At 46.0% G+C, this 20,609-nt stretch overlaps 1 protein-coding gene across 1 annotated transcript; it reads left to right on the forward strand.

Annotated features, from left to right (window-relative positions):
• Nucleotides 1-4,610: 4,610 nt before the first annotated feature.
• LOC146356483 (vomeronasal type-2 receptor 26-like) lies at nt 4,611-19,662 on the forward strand. The gene is made up of 4 exons (XM_084830144.1): nt 4,611-5,063; nt 9,672-9,793; nt 18,161-18,270; nt 18,752-19,662. The coding sequence occupies exons 1-4, from the start codon at nt 4,611-4,613 to the stop codon at nt 19,660-19,662; spliced, it is 1,596 nt and encodes a 531-aa protein (XP_084686270.1).
• Nucleotides 19,663-20,609: the final 947 nt, after the last annotated feature.

Below are 20,609 nucleotides of genomic sequence, written 5' to 3' on the forward strand. Positions count from 1 at the left end.
TCACACAAGGCATCTGTTCTTTCTGGTTTACTCTCAAGCCTGCGCAATCATAGGAGGGCAGGGTTTTGGGGAGCAAATGGCACAGCACAGAACAGACAATCAGCAAAGGGATACCAGTGGGAGGGAGGCTGCACGGAGGGGCGGTGAGTCGGCAGCTGGTGCGGCTGGTCCGTCGCAGACTCTGAAGGTCAGATTCTTTGGAATCTGGCCTCATTTGAGTCCGCAGCAGATTTCTCCTGCATCCCCAGGCAGAGGAAAGAAGCTGCTATGACTTTACTTGTTCTTCAGTCCATGGGAACACAGCGGATCCCAGCAGCTTACCTAGTGCTGAACTCTGAAACTGCTCTCTCTGCGCCTCTTCCTCGTGCTCCGTCCCATTACGGACTCTTCACTCACCCTCTCCAAGAGGCACAGCAGGGGAAAGCAGAGGGAGCAGCTACAGCAGACAGCACTCTGCCTTGTTTTCTCATGCTGGGCAGTGCAGCAGATTTGTCAAAGGCGAGATGACAGAGAACAGGCAATGCCAACACTAGCAAGGAACCAGGAATTGTACGCTAGGGCCCCACAGCATCTGGGCAGGGGACTCTGTTCCAGGGAGGTGGCACGTGATTGCATCTCAGCTGTTAACACACGTGTGTCCTCGTGTGTGTGTACATACACATACAAACAATCAGAGTCCACTTGCAGAGTCCACACCTGTATGCCTGATACATGTCTCGAACCAGTGGACAAACGATGGACGTAATCATTAAAAGAGGGATAACACCCAGCTGATCATAGCAAATGGGCATATCTGTAATACTTTCCGCATTTCAAAGCACAAATTGAACACTAACAACTACAGATCGGGGATGGAATTGAATTGCCACCCCCCACCCCTACAAGGCTCATGGAAATAAGTTCTTTTCAAAAATGCACACACACACACACACTGAGATGTGCCAGTTGCAAGCTGCAAAGTCCGTCACAAACCCTGGAACGTAGGGCAGTGCTATTTTACGACAGAATTCAACTCAAGTGAACAGGACAGAAAGCTCAATAACCACAACAGAAAAGGCAGGGCAGATTACTTGAGAAGAAACGGCAAGTGAAGTTATGGTACTCCTCACGTTTCTCTTTTTTTCTCTCTCTCTCTCCCTCCCTCTCTCTCTCTCTCTCTCCACCGAAGAGAGAGAGAGCACCGAAGCTGCCGCTGGAGCTGCTGCCGTCTGGAACATCCTCCCCAGGTACGTCTCATCCCAGGGGGAATCCGCAGGGGGCGGGGGGTGGCAGGCCATTCCGCCACAGATTTCAGCCTCACTGAAATCCGTGGTGGAATTCTCCGCCATCCCTAGAAATTTCTAAACAATACAAATGATCTGTTTATTAGAGGATGAATGGACTTCACATAAACAGCAATCTGTCGCTTAAACTGGGTTGAACTCAGTGGGAAAAAGCCACCTATCACCTGTGCAGTGCGACCCTAGATATATATTCAGTGGTCCAAAAACCTCCCAGTTTAAAAGACCAGGGTTACGGCTAATTCATGGTGGCTTGAAATCCAAAAAATAGAAGGGCTGATGCCTTAACAGACGTGCCATGTGATCAGCGTTGATGTTGTGCAATGTCACCAATTGTGCTTGTTCACAAATTGTCCTTCGTAATTTGTAATTTGGGAAGGGTAGTGCATGGGACCAGCAAAGATGCCCCACGTTGTCTTAAACCACAGTGTACAAGTTTTATCAGTAGTAATAGTTCTTCTACTCAACATGACTGAAAAAAAGCCATACATTTTGCTTCCAAAATGAGCTTTCTCCATGAATTGGTTTGTATTATGATATCCACCCATTTGAATGTCAGCCAACTTGGAAAAGAGAAGATACTCTGCACATCCTATTTTTTATTTTAGTCTAAGGCAGGGCCAGGACTACTGGTCTATTCAGGAACTGTGACTGCAAAGTGTTCACCAACTTTTTTTCCAAAGGCAGTGTTGACAAAGGGATGCTTTTGTGCATTCCGTTTAAAGTGTTCCTTCTCCCTCAAACTTTCATCAATGGTTCTGAAATTTTCTGGGAATGTAAAGCCTTCACTTCTGTCTGGTACCAGAAAATTTCAGAAGGATTGGTCAAACCATTTTGATTATAAAAAGGTTGGCACAACCCATCCCCCAGTCACTAAGTGAGATTTCCAAGTGAGATGATGAATGCGTGTGTTCGGAATTGCAGTCTTCAGGATTTGTCTTTCCTTCCTTTTTAAAGGGAGGGGTGGTCAGCGAGGCGTCCTGTATGATTCTGTCTCTGTGTATAATAGGGATGTTGGAGAAATCCATGACAGATCCAAATGTATTCAGGTTTCTGTGAATCTGATTTGTGGATTTTACAGTGGACATGTTTTTCTGAGCCTCGCTGATTCTGTGATTTGTGCAAACTTGCCGTTGTGCATGTGGCTATCCTATGGAGGTTGGGTGGAACACAGAGGGTTAGACGCACCATTTCACGTGTCTGGCCAGTGCTTCAGAGAACCGGACTGGAGACCCCATAGGAAGCAGTGTAAAGGGGCTTCTGTGGTGTTCCTGCCCTGCCCCTGGGAACACCCCGTTTTTGCCCTCTTCACACTCTGTTTTATGGGCACAGACAGGCATCTGCCACTGTTCTCCCCACGCAGGCTATGAGTAGGAGGGGCAGGGGCATGGAGGAGTAACTGGGGCTTGAAGCAGGGCTGGAAATCTCTCCCCCTCCAGGTGCGAGATAGGGAAGGAGCTGTTACGGCACCCACCATGTGGAAAACCCTCCCTCCTGGAGTTCGGGCAGAACATGTGACATCTTTTAAGCGCCTCCTGAAAACACACTTGTTCACCCAGGTTTTCCCTGGGCTGTAAATGAATTATGCCACTCCATTATACAGCTCCGTGATTTTTGTTATTCTAGTTGGTAGTGTTTTTAATGCTGTGTTTTAGTGCTGTGTTTTTAATATTGCATCTTAATAATGTGAACTGCTGAGAGATTTTATTATATTCAACATTGTATACATACCACAAATAGTTAAACAAATAAATAAATCAGGAACTGTGAGAGAAAATGCAGGTGACATCTGGGAGAGACGAAGATTCCCACAAGTAAGAGGTGTAACTTCCAACCTGTGCTTGTAGGCTGATTGTGGAGAACCCGCATGGAGAATGTAGATTTATGTGTATCGGTTAATATTTTTGCAATGTGCTTTATTCTCTCACCTGTTTAGTGCTCAGTTGTTGGACCAGTTTAGTTTATATGTACTGTTTTGCTGGATACTAGTGTAAAGCCCATGTCACCACAAGCACCAGTAGTCTGAGAATGCTTGGATGTTTGGTCATTTCATTTGCGACTGAGAGCAGTATGTGGGGGGGGGGAGCCACCTTTCCCCCACCTGCCCTGAGCCAGAGCCATCCAACATGGCATTGGTCTTGACTCCTGCCACATCTCCCCACCTACTACCCCCCTCTCACAGAGACACACAAATACACAAACTCCACCTGCACTCAGGGCATCATGGGAGGAGCAGCATCAGCCCCTCCCTCCTCGCTCTCTGAGACATCTCATTCGAAACAATACAATCCAAGTTGGGAGAGCATGGCCATTGCCCCTAGCAACTGCCCCAAGGCCTAGCATCACCCCTTGAAACCTGCCTGTGAGGCAAAACAAATAAAAATAAACCCAAACAGAAAGAGAAAAAAGGAAAGTGGGGGGATGCAGGTAATGAAGGTCAAAAACATGGGATGTCAGATCAGGCATTGTTTTTGGGGGAGCAAATAAACCATCCGGAACCATAGAGTAATAGGAGACTATTTGATGCAGAGCCAAGAAACACAGATTTTTGCTATTAAAGTTTGAGCTTTGAACTTTTTCACAGATTCAAAATTTTCTACACATCTACACTTCTCAAGCTTCAGTTTAAATGACAAAATGAAGAAAATTACCCTGGTAGATCTCTAGCAATAAGCATTACACTACTTGCCAACATTATGGTTATTTGTAATGTTTCTGTTGCATTTTCTTAAAATATTGTTATATCGCAGCTTGATATCTTGTAAATTATCTTTATTGTTTTCATTTGTTATGTTGTGAGCCACTTTGGGCACAATCTTACGGAAACACAGCATACAAATAAAAAAAAAGATGATGGTGTTTTTTCCCATCGTTATGGGCCACTTTAGATTTAACAAATATTTGAGCTTTGATCTGAAACAAAAAAGCCTGCAACTAGTCTCCTCCTTCCCTTGCCAGGTCACCTATGCATTTGTTTCTCATGTTCTAAATGATAAAACACAGTTCCCGTTTTTCTACCGAATGGTGCCCAAAGAAGGAATGCTGAATTTGGGGACGGTCAAACTGCTTCTGCATTTCAAATGGATGGCGGTTGGTCTTATTACTCCAGACACGGACATTGGAGAGAGGTTCATGAGCACATTGAAACCTGTGCTCATCAGGAATGGTGTTTGTGTTGTTTTCTCACAAGCCATCAAAGGATTGAAGAAAAATTCCATGACATCCAGCTCTGGCTCATTTAAGACTTGGAAACAAGCCAATGTGTTTATTTACTATGCAGAGACTAATGTCTTCATACAGGGAATATTCCTTATACAAACAGCAATTGAAATGTCAATAAAACCCACTGTCGGGAAGGTCTGGATCATAACTGCTTTGTGGGACATCGCTGTCGAGTTGATGTATAATGACCATTTTGCAAAGCACATCCATGGAATGTTTTCCTTCTTTATCCAGGCAAATACAGGGACAAAATATACTGACATTCGAAGATCTTACTTTACTATCCAAAACATTTGGAATGACAGTTATCAGTGTTACTGTTCAAAGCATGCATTGCCTGTGTTGTCTGCGAAAGGCTGGAAAAGATGCACAGAGAATCAGAAATGGAGGGCCCTGCGCCAAGAGTACATTGATAAGCTCCTGTCTCTAGACAGCTACATCATTTACAACACTGTCCAAGCCGTGGCCCACGCCTTAGATGCTGCTTATTCATCCAGATCCAAGAGGAGGAGGAGGGAAGGTGGAGAGAGTTCAGAAGCTCAGAGGCTACAGCCATGGCAGGTATTCCATTGTGCGATTCCAGGATAATTGTCTTGGGATTCTGGGAAATCTCAAATGTACTGGTAAGATGAAATTTCATTTAGCATAGCCAGCAGTGAATCTCCCTGTGCTGGTCCCCTATTTGGTCCCCTTACACCACTTTCAAAAGATGCTGTCGACCAGATACCAGACCCCATGACTGGCAGAACTCCTCTGGCTCTGCAGAGTCCCATTTCCCATGCTCCACTGCTGCACTCGGTCTCCCTGTCTGGAGTTTCCTGGGGCAAGGGAGTTGGCCCTGACTGTCCGTGAGTGGGCAGCTCCTTTGATGCCTACCTGGCTAAATTGTGTCAATGCATTCCCTCGGTCAAGCTTCCACCTTTTCCTGTGCAAGTGTGTGCATTCCAAGACTCTGAACGAGAGGTCTGGGTAAGGGTGTATGTATTCCCCACCGTCTGTTCCGGTGGGGAATCCGTGCGGGGGAAAGGCGATCCGTTCCACCCCCCCCCCCGTAATCCTTTAGAGAGGTTCCGCTCCGCTCAGATTCTGGGGGGCGGGGAACTGCCTTGGGGGCCCTTACCTTCCCTCCTGCCAGCCAGAGCCATTTGCCTCCTCCCTGTCCCTCCCAATTGCCTTTTAAAAAAAGACTTTTTTAAAAAAAAAAGGCGATCAGGAGGATGTGCCCATAGACTTATACGCAAATAGAGTCATGAATCTTGCATATAAGTCTATATGTCCATAGGCTTATATGCAAGATTCACCGCTTTATTTTGCATACAAGTCTATGGGCACATCCTGCTGATTGCCTTTTTTTTAAAGACATTTTTGTTAAAGGCAATCATCAGGGACAGGGAGGAGGTGAACAGCTCTGACTGGAAGAAGCAGCCGAGTGCAGTTCCACCTCCAAACCTCCTGGAGCAGAGGTAAGTGATCCCGATCAAATGAGGCCAGATTCTTTGGAATCTGGCCTCAGGAATCCGCAGCAGATTTCTCTGACATCCCTAGGTCTAGGTGGCTCCTCTGATGTTGATCAGAGCATATTCACTTAGCCAAACTTTGTGGTTTAACATGTTGCATTGAGGGCTTTCCATGTTCACTCTGCCTCCGAAAGGCAGCAAAAGTACAGCTGCCAAGGACGAGGGCCTTCACAGAGGAGTGACTTAGGCAATGTGCACAATGGCATGGTATCATACGCTGTGGTGAGTTCCAGCTTCAACATTACCTTGAAGCTGGATGGCTGTCAATGGCAGGGTGGTGGACCTGAGGCCCAGATTGGTCTGTTCACTGTGCAACGGACACTTCCATTCCATATTACAAGGACTCAAGTGGCAACCAATACCATCACCATAGAATAAGGGAGATGGAAGGGACTTTCAAGGTCCAGGTCAAGGACTCAGAAGTAACCGGAAGCGTCCATAATTGACTGTTGGTTATAGAGCTACCGCTCCCTGATACCTGGGAGAAGGACCAGAATGCTGCTGCTCTGTTCAGTGGTCTTTAGTCATCCTCCTCAGTACCCATCTTTTCTTTCTCTGTCTTTCCCCCTTCACAGTTTCCTCCGTATCTCTTTCCCAAACCTCTCTCTTTTTCTCTCTCCTGAGAAATCCTCACTTTATTGATTGATTGATTGATTGATTTGATGGATTTGATTTGTACCCGGCCTTTCTACCAAGAAAATGGCAATCGAGGCAGCTCATAACCATAGGAACCAAAAATATTAAAAATAAAATTTGATTGAAACAACAGTACAAGAATACATTAAAAACACAATTAAAACACAACAATAAAGGAATAAACACAGCACCAAACCCAACAGACCAGCTTACATGCCAAAGGCTACATGAATAAAAACATATTTGCCTTCTGGCAGAAAGACAGCAGAAAGGGAGGCAAGCCAACCTCCCTCGGCAGGGAGTTGCACAACCAGGGAGTAGCCACCAAGAACGCCCTCTCCTTTGTCACCAGCAAACATACCTCTGAAGGTAGCAGACCACAGCAGAGCCTCTCCTAAACATATTAAAGCCCAAGCAGGCTTGTCTGGGTCAAGGTAGTCTTACCACCTCCTCTTTGAGGCAAGATGGAATCAGACGAGTAAAGGGATGGATGTGCCTGATCTTGTCTGATCTCGGAACCTAAGCAGGGTCAGCCCTGGTTAGTCCTTGGATGGGAGACTGCCTGGGAATTAGGCTTCCTGCGCTGAGGAGGGGGTTGGACTCGATGGTCTCGTAGGCCCCTTCCAACCCTATGATTCTATGATTCTATGAAACCTTGCTATGAAGAGGTGTTCCCCACTACCCTTACCCACTCTCCCCTATGAAGAGTGTCCCCTCTCCCCACAACTGCTTTCATAAGTCAGGAAGGGCAGGAATTCAGCACACTTCAGGTAGGCCTCATGTCTCCAAGTATTCTGTCCACAGACACTGTACAAATGGAAAAAGATCCATTCTAAGTGGAGAAACCGGGGCCAGAGTTACACCTGCAAAACCTGTATCTAGGGATGTCAGAGAATTCCGCCACGGACTGAAATGGGATCGAATTCCCTTCCGTCGGTGCCACGGAATCCTCTGCGGAACGGCACCACGAGGTCCTGCGGAGCCAGCGGTCATGCAGCTTTTTTTTTGTCACCCGCACAAAACGCAAGGTAGTATATTCCGATAATAAACACGTGTTGTTGTTGTTTTAATGAATTGTGCTCACCACCTTCTTTGTGGGTGTTGTTTTTCAACTGAAATCCTCGTCTCCGTTTACTTTCAGCCAAAACACTTCCTCCTCCTCGGGGCTTCCAAAAACAAAGCTGCCCCTGGTGTGCCTGAGCAATGCACTCTTTGTTGAAAGCAATGCTGTTGAAAGAAAGAAAGAAAGAAAGAAAGAAAGAAAGAAAGAAAGAACCCTTTTAAATGACCATGCCGGTCTGGAGCCCTGCACGAGTATTATTCCCCCTGCTAGGCTTTCTGTTTCCACATCCAGCCTTGTTGGTGACGTTGTGAGGCTAAAATGGAGAGGAGAACCAACTCTGTGCATGTCTACTCAGAAGTAAGTCTTACTGAGTTCAATGCGACTTACTCCTACATAAGTCAGCACCCCGCTTGCCCCCAGCTCAGCTTTGTATTTCCACATTCAGATCATTATCAAACCTGTTAGTTATCTCACTGGGTGACTTTGGACTGGACTCTAACCACTACACCATACTTCTATTATGATACTCATGAAGAAGAAGAGACAGTATAATGGAAAGTTCTTTCTGAAGCAGTCACACTTGTACAAATGCAGCATGAAGGGAAAGATCAGCAACCTTCTCTTTGTTTGAATAAAAAGCACACTCTGCACATGCTCAGGGAATGGACAAAATGAGGAATAAACATACCAGGGAATATGAAGAACTATATTCTTCCATTATGTGTGTGTGGGAGGGGGAATCTCCCTCAATCCAGCTGTTCCCTGGAAACACCCCCCCCCCTTCACCCAAGGGTCTTCTGAGATAACTAACAGGAGGTCTGATAACGAACTGGATGTGGAAATACAAAACTGAGCAGAGAGGAGAACCAACTCTGTGAATGTCTACTCAGAAGTAAGTCTTACTGAGTTCAATGCGACTTACTCCTACACATGTCAGCACCCCACTTGCCCCCAGCTCAGCTTTGTATTTCCACACCCAGTTCATTATCAAACCTCCTGTTCGTTATCTCAGAAGACCCTTGGGTGAATGGGGGGGGGGCTTTCCCAGGGAACAGCTGGATTGAGGGAGATTACACACACACACACACACACACACACACAGATAATAGAAGAATACAGTTCTTCATATTCCCTGGTGTGCTTATTCCTCATTTTGTCCATTCCCTGAGCATGTGCAGAGTGTGCTTTTTATACAAACAAAGAGAAGGTTGATGATCTTTCCCTTCATGCTGCATTTGTACAAGTGTGACTGCTTCAGAAAGAACTTTCCATTATACTGTCTCGTCTTCTTCATAAGTTTCATAACAGAAGTATGATGTAGTGGTTACAGTCCAGCCCAAAATCACCCAGTGAGATAACTAACAGGTCACTTTGATTGGTTGCTAGCAGTTTGCCTAGCTCCCTTATCTTAGGGTTACTGCTCGCTCATTCCAGGCATGCACAGCTCTTACAATACTATGTGCTGCTTAAGACACATACAATGGCTTTTAGGTGACATTTTTACTACACTATCAAGTGGTCAACCTCTCCCCATGGGCCCTGGGCCACCCAAACCATCAGTTGACTACCCAACTGATAGGCCTTGGACAGCCCAAAAAATCTCAGCTGGGAGATTCTGTGTAGATGATCGCTTTTTTCTGCAAAGTGTCGCAGATAAAACTTTAGAAAGTGTTTCAAGACACAACTTTACAACTTAGCCTTTAAACTCTGCAGTTTGTAATGTTTGTAATGTTCTTTTATTGTTAAAAGGTTTTATTGTTTTAACTTGTTGCACGCTGCTTTGATGGCTATTTCGCAGATGAGACGGTATATAAATGTTAATAATAAACAATTGTAAATAAATGTTAAATGACACACATGTCCACTCCAGTCTAGGAGTTTCAGTTCTGAAATGGTGAGAACTGAGATGTCCAAGCAGGTTTCTAAATGTGGATGTTTCCCCTGTCTTCCTAGCTTCATCCTTTCCTGAGAAACTCCCAGTTCTACAATACTTCCATGGATGGGGTGTATTTGGACGAGAATGGAGACCTGGCAGCCCACTTTGACATTGTGAACTGGGTGGTGTTCCGCAACAGGTCTGTTATAAGAATGAAATTCGGGAGTTTAGAAAGACAGGGATCTCAAGATCTCAAGATGACCATCAACCAGGATGAGATTGCATGGCCCAAATGGTTCGACAAGGTGGGGGAAACCATTTGCTTCATCTCATTGCATTTACTGTCCTGGATGCTCTAATGACTGCGACAGGCGCTACATGGGGCTGCCTTTGAAGCGTGTTTGCAAACCTCAGCTGGTTCAGAATGCTGCAGTCACCTGAGCAGCTGTGGCTAACAGACTCCCATGCCACAACAGATTTGCTAGATAGCGGCTACCGGTCTGTTTACAGAAATGCTTCAAAGTGCTGGTGATGACCTCTAAAGCCCTAAATGACTTGGAACCAGGTTTCCTGAAGGACTGCCTGGGTTTTCATTTTTATTTTTGAAAATATTTTATTCTATTTTTAATCTTTATAAATGAAATAAACAATAGCAACCACCCAAACATTATCTACAGTTTCCAACAATACAGTATTCTTAAGAGGACACAGCAATAACAAGAAAAAGAAGGGGGAAAGCAAGCAAACAGACAAATGGGAAAGAAAGCCAAAGGGGGAAAGGAAAAATATAAAACAGTTACTTCAAGGGATTAAATTGAAACTTCATTACACACAGACTTCAAGTATCATTCTATTTAAAACATTATAACTATATCATTGCCATTATTGCACTGCAATACAGCATAGATAATCGACCTTAAATTTCATAGAATCATTAGGGGTGGACGAAAGTCCCTTACCTGTCCTCGAAGGACATTCGCGGTGGGGGGGAGGCGCTTCGCTGCTCCCCCCGCGAAGTTCAGGCCGGGGGGGGAGGCTTCCCACCTTGCCCCGGCCGAAATTCAGGCCGGGGAGGAGGCTTCCCGCCTCGCCCGGCCGCGAACGCGAAAGTTAAAAAAAAAAAAAAAAACGCCCCCTGATTGGCTACGTGACGATTCACGTAGACTATCACGGCTAGATCTGCAAAGTCAGCCGTGATAGGCTACGTCAATCGTCACGTAGCCTATCACGGGTGACTTTAAAAAAAAAAAAGCGCGTACGCTAATGGCGGCCCCCATAGGGAGCCGCCATTCACGTTCCTTATTTAGTCGCTGTAGTCTACGTAAATGTTTACGTAGACTACGGCGAAAATAAGGACAACGCAAATAGCGTTGCCCTTATTTTTGCCATAGTCTACGTAAATCTTTACGTAGACTACAGCGACCAAATAAGGAACAGGAATGGCGGCTCCCTATGGGGGCCGCCATTATCCGTACACACTTTATTTTTTTTTTTTAAGTCACCCGTGATAGGCTACGTGACGATTGACGTAGCGTATCACAGCTGACTTTGCAAATCTAGCCGTGATAGGCTACGTGAATCGTCACGTAGCCTATCAGGGGGCGTGTTTTTTTTTTTTCTTTGATTGCAATGGCGGCGGCAGCAGCCGGTCGAAAGACCGGCTGCCGCTCCCGCCCCGCTCGAACACCCGCCGAACGGCTGGCCGGACCCGCTGCCGGGAGGGACATTCGGCGAAGGTAAGTCCCGTCCCGGGGGGGGTGCGGGGTGCGGGGGGGGTTCGTTGGATTTCTCCCGAAAACTTGTTCAGGGGGCCGAACACGTTGGCACTCGGCCCCCCGAAGTTTCGGGGAGAAATTCTCCGCCAACCCTAAGAATCATAGAATAGTAGGGTTGGAAGGGGCCTACAAGGCCATCGAGTCCAACCCCCTGCTCAATGCAGGAATCCAAGTCAGAGCATCCCTGACAGATGGCTGTCCAGCCTTGTCTTGAAGGCCTCCAGTGTGGGGAGCCCACCACCTCCCCAGGTAATTGGTTCCATTGTCGTATTGCTCTTACAGTCAGGAAGTTTTTCCTGATGTTCAGCCAGCATCTGGCTTCCTGTCACTTGAGCCCATTATTCCATGTCCTGCACTCTGGGATGATCAAGAAGAGATCCTGGCCTTCTTCTCTGTGACAACCTTTCAAGTACTTGAAGAGTGCTATCCTATCTCCCCTCAGTCTTCTCTTCTCAAGGCTAAACATGCCCACTTCTTTCAGTCTCTCTTCATAGGGCTTTGTTTCCAGTCCCCTGATCATCTTTGTTGCCCTCCTCTGAACTCTCTCCAGTTTGTCTGCATCCTTCTTAAAGTGTGGTGCCCAGAACTGAACACAGTATTCCAGATGATGCCTAACCAGTGCTGAGTAGCTGGGAACTATTACTTCCTGGGATTTGGAAGCTATGCTACTATTAATGCAGCCCAAAATAGCATTGCCCTTTTTTGCAGCCACATCACATTGTTGGCTCATATTCGACTTGTGATTGACAACAATTCCAAGATCCTTCTCGCTTGTAGTGTGGTTGAGCCACGTATCCCCCATCTTGTAACTGTGCATTTGGTTTCTTTTTCCCAGGTGCAGAATTTGGCATTTATCCCTATTAAATGGCATTCTGTTGTTTTCTGCCCAGCCCTCCAGTCTATCCAGGTCACTTTGAATTTTGTTTCTGTCTTCCAAAGTATTAGCTATCCCGCCCAATTTTGTGTCATCTGCAAATCTGATCAGCATTCCCTGCACCTCCTCCTCCAAGTCATTCATAAAAATGTTGAAGAGCACTGGGCCCAGGACTGAGCCCTGCGGTGCCCTACTTGTTACCTCTCTCCAGTTTGAGAAGGTCCCATTGATAAGCACTCTTTGAGTCTGATTCTGTAGCCAACTGTGGATCCACCAGACCGTTGTTTCATCTAGCCCACTTTGAGCTAGTTTGCTCATCAGAATATCATGGGGCACTTTGTCAAAAGCTTTGCTGAAGTCGAGAGATATCATGTCCACAGCATTCCCACAGTCCACAAGGGAGGTGACCTGATCCAAAAATGAGATCAGATTCATCTGGCAGGATTTGTTCTTAACAAATCCATGTTGGCTTCGAGTGATCACTGCATTGTTTTCTAGGTGCTAACAGATGGATTGCTTTATCATCTGCTCCAGAATTTTCCCAGGGATTGATGTCAGACTGACTGGTCTGTAGTTCGCAGGTTCCTCCTTTTGACCCTTTTTGAGGAGAGGGACAACATTAGCCCTCCTCCAGTCATCTGGCATTTCACCCATCCTCCATGATTTCTCAAAGAGAATGCCTCTTGTTCTCAAGCTTCAATCCTTCCCCTTCAACCTGTACTTCACCTTTGCCAGGGGGGTCATAGACCTTCTTTGGGGAGAAGACTGAGCCAAAGTAGGGATTGAGCACTTCTGCCTTTTCTTTGTCATCTGTTATCATTTTGCCATCCTTATTTAATAGTTGAACCACCATTTCTTCCCTCTGTCGTTTACTTTGCACGTAGCTGAAGAAAGCCTTTTTGTTGCTTTTCGCATTCCTCGCCAACCTCAGCTCGTTCCCAGCTGTAGCCTTCCTGATGCCATCCCTGCAATTCTGTGCTACTGGCCTGTACCCTTCCTTTGTTGCTTGGCCTTCCTTCCACTTCCTATATGTGTCCTTTTTTGTTTTCAGGTCATCTCTAAGCTTTTTGTGAAGCCACATTGGCTACTTCTGTTGTCTTCCACTGTTTCTTCTTGTTGGAATGGTTTGTAATTGTACCTTGAGAATTTCCTTTTTTAAAAATTCCCACCCATCTTGGACTCCTTTTCTCATTAGAGTCACTTGCCATGGGACCTTACTGATCATTGTTCTGAGTTCATTAAAATCGGCGTTCCTAAAATCCAGGGTACGTGTTTGGCTTCACCCGGCTTTTGCTTCCTTTAGAACCAAGAACTCAAGTATAACATGGTCACTTTCCCCCACAGTTCCTGTAAGTGCTGCTTTCTCCACTAAGTCATCTCTGTTGGTTAGGATCAAGTCACGGATAGACAATCCTCGAGTTCCTTCATCTACTTTCTGTAGCAGGAAGTTATCCGCCACAAAAAGTCAGGTCTCTCTTGGTTGAAGGGGCCATGTTTTGCAGAATTTGTCTCGCAACAAATATCAGGAAAATTGAAGTCCCCCATTACTACATCATCCTTCCTTGAAACCTTGGCAATTTGCTTTTCAAAAGTTTCATCCTCATCTTCTCCTTGATTGGGTGGCCGGTAGTGGGCTCCGACCACCATGTTCCTTTTATCCTTTGCTCCATTTATTTTAACCCAGATGCTCTTGATGGGGCTACCAAGCTCCTCCTCCTGTATTTCTGTGCAGAGTTATGTATTTTTCACATACAGTGCAACCCCACCTCCCTTTCTGTTCCCCATGATATATTGGCCCTTTTTTGTTGTTGTTGTTTATTCGATCAGTCGCTTCCAATTCTTCGTGACTTCATGGACCAGGCCACGCCAGAGCTTCCTGTCAGCTGTTGCCACCTCCAGCTCCCACAAGGTCGAGTCCGTCACCTCCAGAATATCATCCATCCACCTTGCCCTTGGTCGGCCCCTCTTCCTTTTGCCTTCCACTTTCCCTAGCATCAGCATCTTCTCCAGGGTATCCTGTCTTCTCATGATGTGGCCAAAGTACTTCAGTTTTGCCTTTAGGATCATTCCCTCAAGTGAGCAGGCTGGCTTTATTTCCTGGAGGATGGACTGGTTTGATCTTCTTGCAGTCCAAGGCACTCTCAGAATTTTCCTACAGCACCACAGTTCAAAAGCATCTGTCTTCCTTCGCTCAGCCTTCCTTATGGTCCAGCTCTCGCAGCCATAGCTTACTATGGGGAATACCATTGTTTGAACTATGTGGACCTTTGTTGTCAGTGTGATGTCTCTGCTCTTCACTGTTTTATCAAGATTTGTCATTGCTGTCCTCCCAAGAAGTAAACGTCTTCTGATTTCCTGGCTGCAGTCAGCATCTGCAGTAAACTTTGCGCCTAGAAAGACAACGTCTGTCACTGCCTCCACGTTTTCTCCCTCTATTTGCCAGTTATCAATCAAGCTGGTTGCCATAATCTTGGTTTTTTTGAGGTTTAACTGCAACCCAGCTTTTGCACTTTCTTCTTTCACCTTCATCATAAGCTTCCTCAGCTCCTCTTCGCTTTCAGCCATCAAAGTGGTATCATCTGCATATCTGAGATTGTTAATGTTTCTTCTAGCGATTTGAACTCCAGCCTTGGCTTCATCAAGCCCAGCACGTCGCATGATGTGTTCTGCATACAGGTTGAATAGGTAGGGTGAGAGTATACAACCCTGCCGTACTCCTTTCCCAATCTTAAACCAGTCCGTTGTTCCGTGGTCTGTTCTTACCATTGCTACTTGGTCGTTATACAGATTCCTCAGGAGGCAGACAAGATGACTTGGTATCCCCATACCACCAAGAACTTGCCACAATTTGTTATGATCCACACAGTCCAAGGCTTTAGAATAGTCAATAAAACAGAAATAGATGTTTTTCTGAAACTCCCTGGCTTTCTCCATTATATCCAGCGTATATTGGCAATTTGGTCTCGAGTTCCTCTGTCTTTTCGAAACCCAGCTTGTACATCTGGCAATTCTCGTTCCATGAACGGATGGAGTCTACCTTGCAAGATCTTGAGCATTACCTTACTGGCATGTGAAATAAGTGCCACTGTTCAATAGTTTGAACATTCTTTGGTGCTTCCCTTTTTTGGTATGGGGATATAAGTTGATGTTTTCCAATCTGTTGGCCATTCTTGTGTTTTCCAAATTTACTGGCATATGGCATGCATCACCTTGACAGCATCATCTTGCAAGATTTTAAACAGTTCAGCTGGGATACCATCATCTCCTTCTGCCTTGCTATTAGCAATGCTTCTTAAGGCCCATTCAACTTCACTCTTCAGGATGTCTGGCTCTAGCTCACTGACCACACCATCAAATCTATTCCCGATATTATTATCCTTCCTATACAGATCTTCCGTATATTCTTGCCACCTTTTCTTGATCTCTTCTGCTTCTGGTAGGTCCTTGTCATCTTTGTTTTTGATCATACCCATTTTTGCCTGGAATTTGCCTCCGATGTTTCTAATTTTCTGGAAGAGGTCTCTTGTCCTTCCTATTCTATTATCTTCTTCCACATCTGCGCATTGCTTGTTTAAAAATAATTCCTTATCTCTTCTGGCTAACCTCTGGAATTTTGCATTTAATTGGGCATATCTCCCCCTATCACTGTTGCCTTTTGCTTTCCTTCTTTCTTGGGCTGCTTCCAGTGTCTCAGCAGAAAGCCATCTTGCCTTCTTGGTTTTCTTTTTCTTTGGGACTTTTTTTGTTGCCGCCTACTGAACACTGTTGCGAACTTCTGTCCATATTTCTTCCGGGACCCTATCTACTCTATCTAGTCTCTTAAATCTATTCTTCACCTCCACTGCATATTCATGAGGAATATTAGTGAGCTCATATCTACCTGATCTGTGGGTCTTCCCTGTTCTCTTGAGTCTGATTCTAAATTGTGCAATAAGGAGTTCATGATCTGAACTACAATCAGCTCCAGGTCTTGTTTTTACCAACTGCATAGATGTCTGCCACCTTTGGCTACAAAGGATGTAGTCAATCTGATTTTGGTGACGACCGTCTGGTGAAGTCCATGTATAAAGTCGTCTCTTAGGTTGTTGGAAGAGAGTGTTTGTTATGCAGAGCGAATTGTCTTGACAAAATTCTGTCAGCCTATGTCCTGCTTCATTTTGTTCTCCCAGACCATGCTTGCCTGTAATTCCTGGTGTCGTTTGACTACCCACCTTAGCATTCCAGTCTCCTGTAATGAAAATCACATCTTTGTTTGGCGTACTATCCAGTAGGTGCTGCAGATCCTCATAGAACTGATCTACTTCTGCTTCTTCAGCATCTGTGTTTGGGGCATATATTTGGATCACTATGATGTTAAATGGTTTACCCTTAGGGATGTCAGAGAATTTCTCCACGAATCTCGGGGAGGCCGAATGCCAGCGCATTCGGCCCCCCGAAATTGGTGGAGAAACGGTCTGCCCCCCCGCCCCCCCGGGACGGGACTTACCTTGTGCGAATGTCCCTGGTGGTGGCGGCTCCAGCTCCGGCAGCGGTGCAGCGGCGGGGCAGCGGCGGTGCAGCGGCGGCGGCTGCGGTGGCCGGTCTTCCGACCGGCTGCCGCTACCGCCATTTCCAAGATAAAAAAAAAAAAGTGATAGGCTACGTAAAGATTTACGTAGCCTATCACGGCTAGATTTTTAAAAAACACTGTGATAGGCTACGTAAATGTTTATGTAGCCTATCACGGCTGAGTAAAAAAAAAAAAACCACGCGTACGCAAATGGCGGCGCCCATGGGCGCCGCTATTTGCATTCCTTATTTTGGCACATGTAGTCTACGTAAACATTTACATAGACTACGGCGAAAATAAGGGGAACGCAAATAGCGATTTCCGTATGCACGGTTTGCTTGTTTGTTTTTCACTCAGCCGTGATAGGCTATGTAAACATTTACGTAGCCTATCACGGCTGACTGCAGGGACGCAAACGGCAGCGGCTACAGCCGCTGCCATTTGCGTCCCAGCAGGACAGGAGGATTCACAGCCGGAGGGATGGGGCGCCTCCCCCCCAGCCAGAATTTCGGGGGGGAGGGACGGGGCGCCTCCTCCCCGGCCAGAATTTCAGGGGGAGGGACGGAGCGCCTCTCCCCCACCGCGAATCAAGCTTCGGGTTCAGGTAAGGGACTTTCGTACATCCCTACTTACCCTGAATTCAAATTGAGATCATTCTGTCATTTTTTGGATTGTATCCAAGCACTGATTTAGCCACTTTATTATTCATTATGAAGACTACTCCATTTCTTCTGTGGTCCTCTTGTCCACAGTAGTAGATCTGGTGGTCATTTGATGTGAAGTGGCCCATTCCAGTCCATTTCAGTTCACTGACACCCAAAATGTCTATATTTAATCTTGGCATCTCCCCAATAACCACATCCAATTGGCCCTGGCTCATAGATCTCACATTCCAGGTTCCTATGGTGTGTTGATCTTTAGAACATCGGATTCGTCGTTCACCACCAGCACCATCGGCTGCTAGCCGTCCTTTCGGCTTGGAGCTAGCTGCGTCATCACATCTGGGGCTAGTTGAACTTATCCTCTGTTCCTGCCCAGTAGCATTTTGACCATCTTCCGACATGGGAGTCCCATCTTCCGATGGTATACCGACATATCTCTGGTTGTACTGATCTATTTAGTTTTCATGCCAAGAATACTGGGGTGGGTTGCCGTTTCCTTCCCCAGGGATCATATTTAGTCTGACCTCTCTTCCATGACCGTCCCATCTTGGGTGTCCCTTCACGGTTTAGCTCATGATGTCATTGAGGTGCTCAAGCTCCAGCACCACGACAAGGTAACGATCTCCTTTGCTGAAGATATTGGGCCTAATGAACACTTTTTCCTTCATCTTTCTTAAATCTATGCTTAGCCCCTGCCCCAGTCTAGGTGTGTGGAAAGCTGTCACCCTGGATTCTTCAAGGTGCCTCAGGAAGGAAAGCCAGTTTGCTGCTATGACTGTTTTCCCTGCGTGGAAGGGACCATTTCCACTCGGGAAGGTGAATGACTCTGGAGCAAAGGGCGGCCCCTGGGGAAGAGAGCAAAGATTCACCCAGGCATTTGCAGGGAAAGTGTTCTGGCATTTGTTAACTTGGATACTTTCTTGTCTTGTTTATTTTTTTAATATCCACAATTTATTTCATACATAATATTTACTCTAGGGGAAGTGTGTGTGGCCCCAGTGTGTATGTCTCTCTGTGTGTGTTTGTGTGTATCCTCTCCTGTTTGGCTGTCAGGTCGGCATTGCTATACCTAAGACAGATTTCTTTGACACCCGCATGTGTATGTACTTGCAAAACTGTCAAGTGTGGGTTCAGTACTGGGGGCAGAGCAGACAGGCAACTACAGACAGCTAGCTTGATGAGGTCTTGTTCTTGGGTATTAGCTTGAATCCTGGAAAATATATTTGATGAAATGTTTTAAATGAGAAGAAAAAGGACTATGGTTGTCTGAGGTAGTTTTGACACTTGGTCTCTGCAGATGCAGAACACTGCAGCAAGTGTCCAGAGGATCAGCATCCAAACAAGGACCAAGATCAATGTATCCAGAAGATCATAACATTCCTGTCCTATGAAGAACCTTTGGGGATCATCTTGGCTTCCTTTGCCCTATTCCTCTCCCTATTTACAGGCATTGTGCTAGGAAATTTCATTCGATACCTCGAAACTCCCATAGTCAAAGCCAACAACCGGGACCTCTCCTACATTCTCCTCATCTCCCTGCTGCTTTCCTTCCTGTCCTCTTTCCTGTTCATTGGGCGGCCAAGGAAGGTGACCTGCCTGCTCCGGCAAACGGCCTTCAGCATCATCTTCTCAGTTGCCGTCTCTTCACTGCTGGCAAAAACAATCACCGTGATACTGGCCTTCTTGGCCACAAAGCCAGGGAACAGGGTCAGGCGATGGCTGGGGAAAAGTCTGGCCAACTCCATTGTCATTTCCTCTTCCAGTGTCCAAGTTGTCATCTGCTCCATCTGGCTGGGCATCTCTCCACCCTTCCCAGACTCTGACATGCACTCCCAGCCTGGGCAGATCACCCTGCAATGCAATGAAGGGTCCGTCACCATGTTTTACACTGCCCTTGGCTACATGGGCTTCCTGGCTGCCATCTGCTTCACGGTGGCTTTCCTAGCCAGGAAGCTGCCCGGAGCTTTCAATGAAGCCAAACTGATCACCTTCAGCATGCTGGTCTTTTGCAGCGTCTGGATGTCCTTTGTGCCCACCTATCTGAGCACCAAGGGGAAATACATGGTGGCCGTGCAGGTCTTCTCTATCCTGGCCTCCAGCGCTGGCTTGCTGGGCTGCATCTTTATTCTCAAGTGCTACGTTATTGTATTCAGACCTGATCTGAATACAAAAGAGCATCTCAGGATGAAAACAGAAGTCGAAATCTGATTCTTATAGCACTGTTTGAGGGGGTTGTCATATAGCATGCATCTGATTTCCCCTCTCCCCCCCCCATGTGTTTCAGATCATATGTCATTATTTCTTGAGAAATCTTTATCTCTTGCTACTTTTCTGTTTCTTGGCACTGAGTAATAGCTATACAGTTCTCTTTTTAATTTACAGTGACAAACACATCACATTCAAGTTTCGTTGTTGACAGAGGGTAGTGCATTTCACATTTTCCCCCTGTGGGCATTGTGCATCACAGCATACATGCCTGGGCCCAATTCAAGTATTCTCCCCCTGGTGTTTGAGCTCATCGCATCCCATGTTGATATGCATGGCAGAGGGAACTTTTCTGTACCCCTCCTCGACATGCAAAGGCAATGGAGAAGTTGAGTGGATAAGTGTATGGACCAGTCCTTTTGGCAGCCATGACATTGTGCTCTCAGGTAGACCAAATGAAGCCTAGGAGCCATGGCCTCTCATTAACTGGAATGGGTAGTCCATCCTACAATATACCTCTGTAATCTTTTTTTCTCCAGACCACCTGATTATTTCATTGTTTGTACCATGTGATACTTAGCCCATTTTATTTTTATTTACAATACTTCTGTACTGCTGAATATATTACAATCTCTAAGCAGTTTATATTACAATGCAACATAAACAAAAATACAAATAATTAATGGCAATCAAAGACATCGCATCATCATAAGAGTTGAACACAGAGGTAACAGAGTGCCTCACAGGTCAGGAAAAGACTTGTGAATAACTTCATTTTCAAAAGGCGTTGAAAACTTGCCACCATTTCTGCCACTCAAATCTAGGGGTGTACGAAACCCCGCTTACCTGGCTCCGCTGGGGTCCGCAGGTGGGGGAGGTGATCAGTTCCTCCCCCGGAATCCATTTCTGCCACTCACATCACATGTGGGAGAGGATTCCAAAGAGTGGGT

This window comes from Heloderma suspectum, chromosome 2 (assembly GCF_057233095.1).
Source record: "Heloderma suspectum isolate Gila_16-S chromosome 2, 16-S_ref, whole genome shotgun sequence".
NCBI lineage: Eukaryota > Metazoa > Chordata > Lepidosauria > Squamata > Helodermatidae > Heloderma > Heloderma suspectum.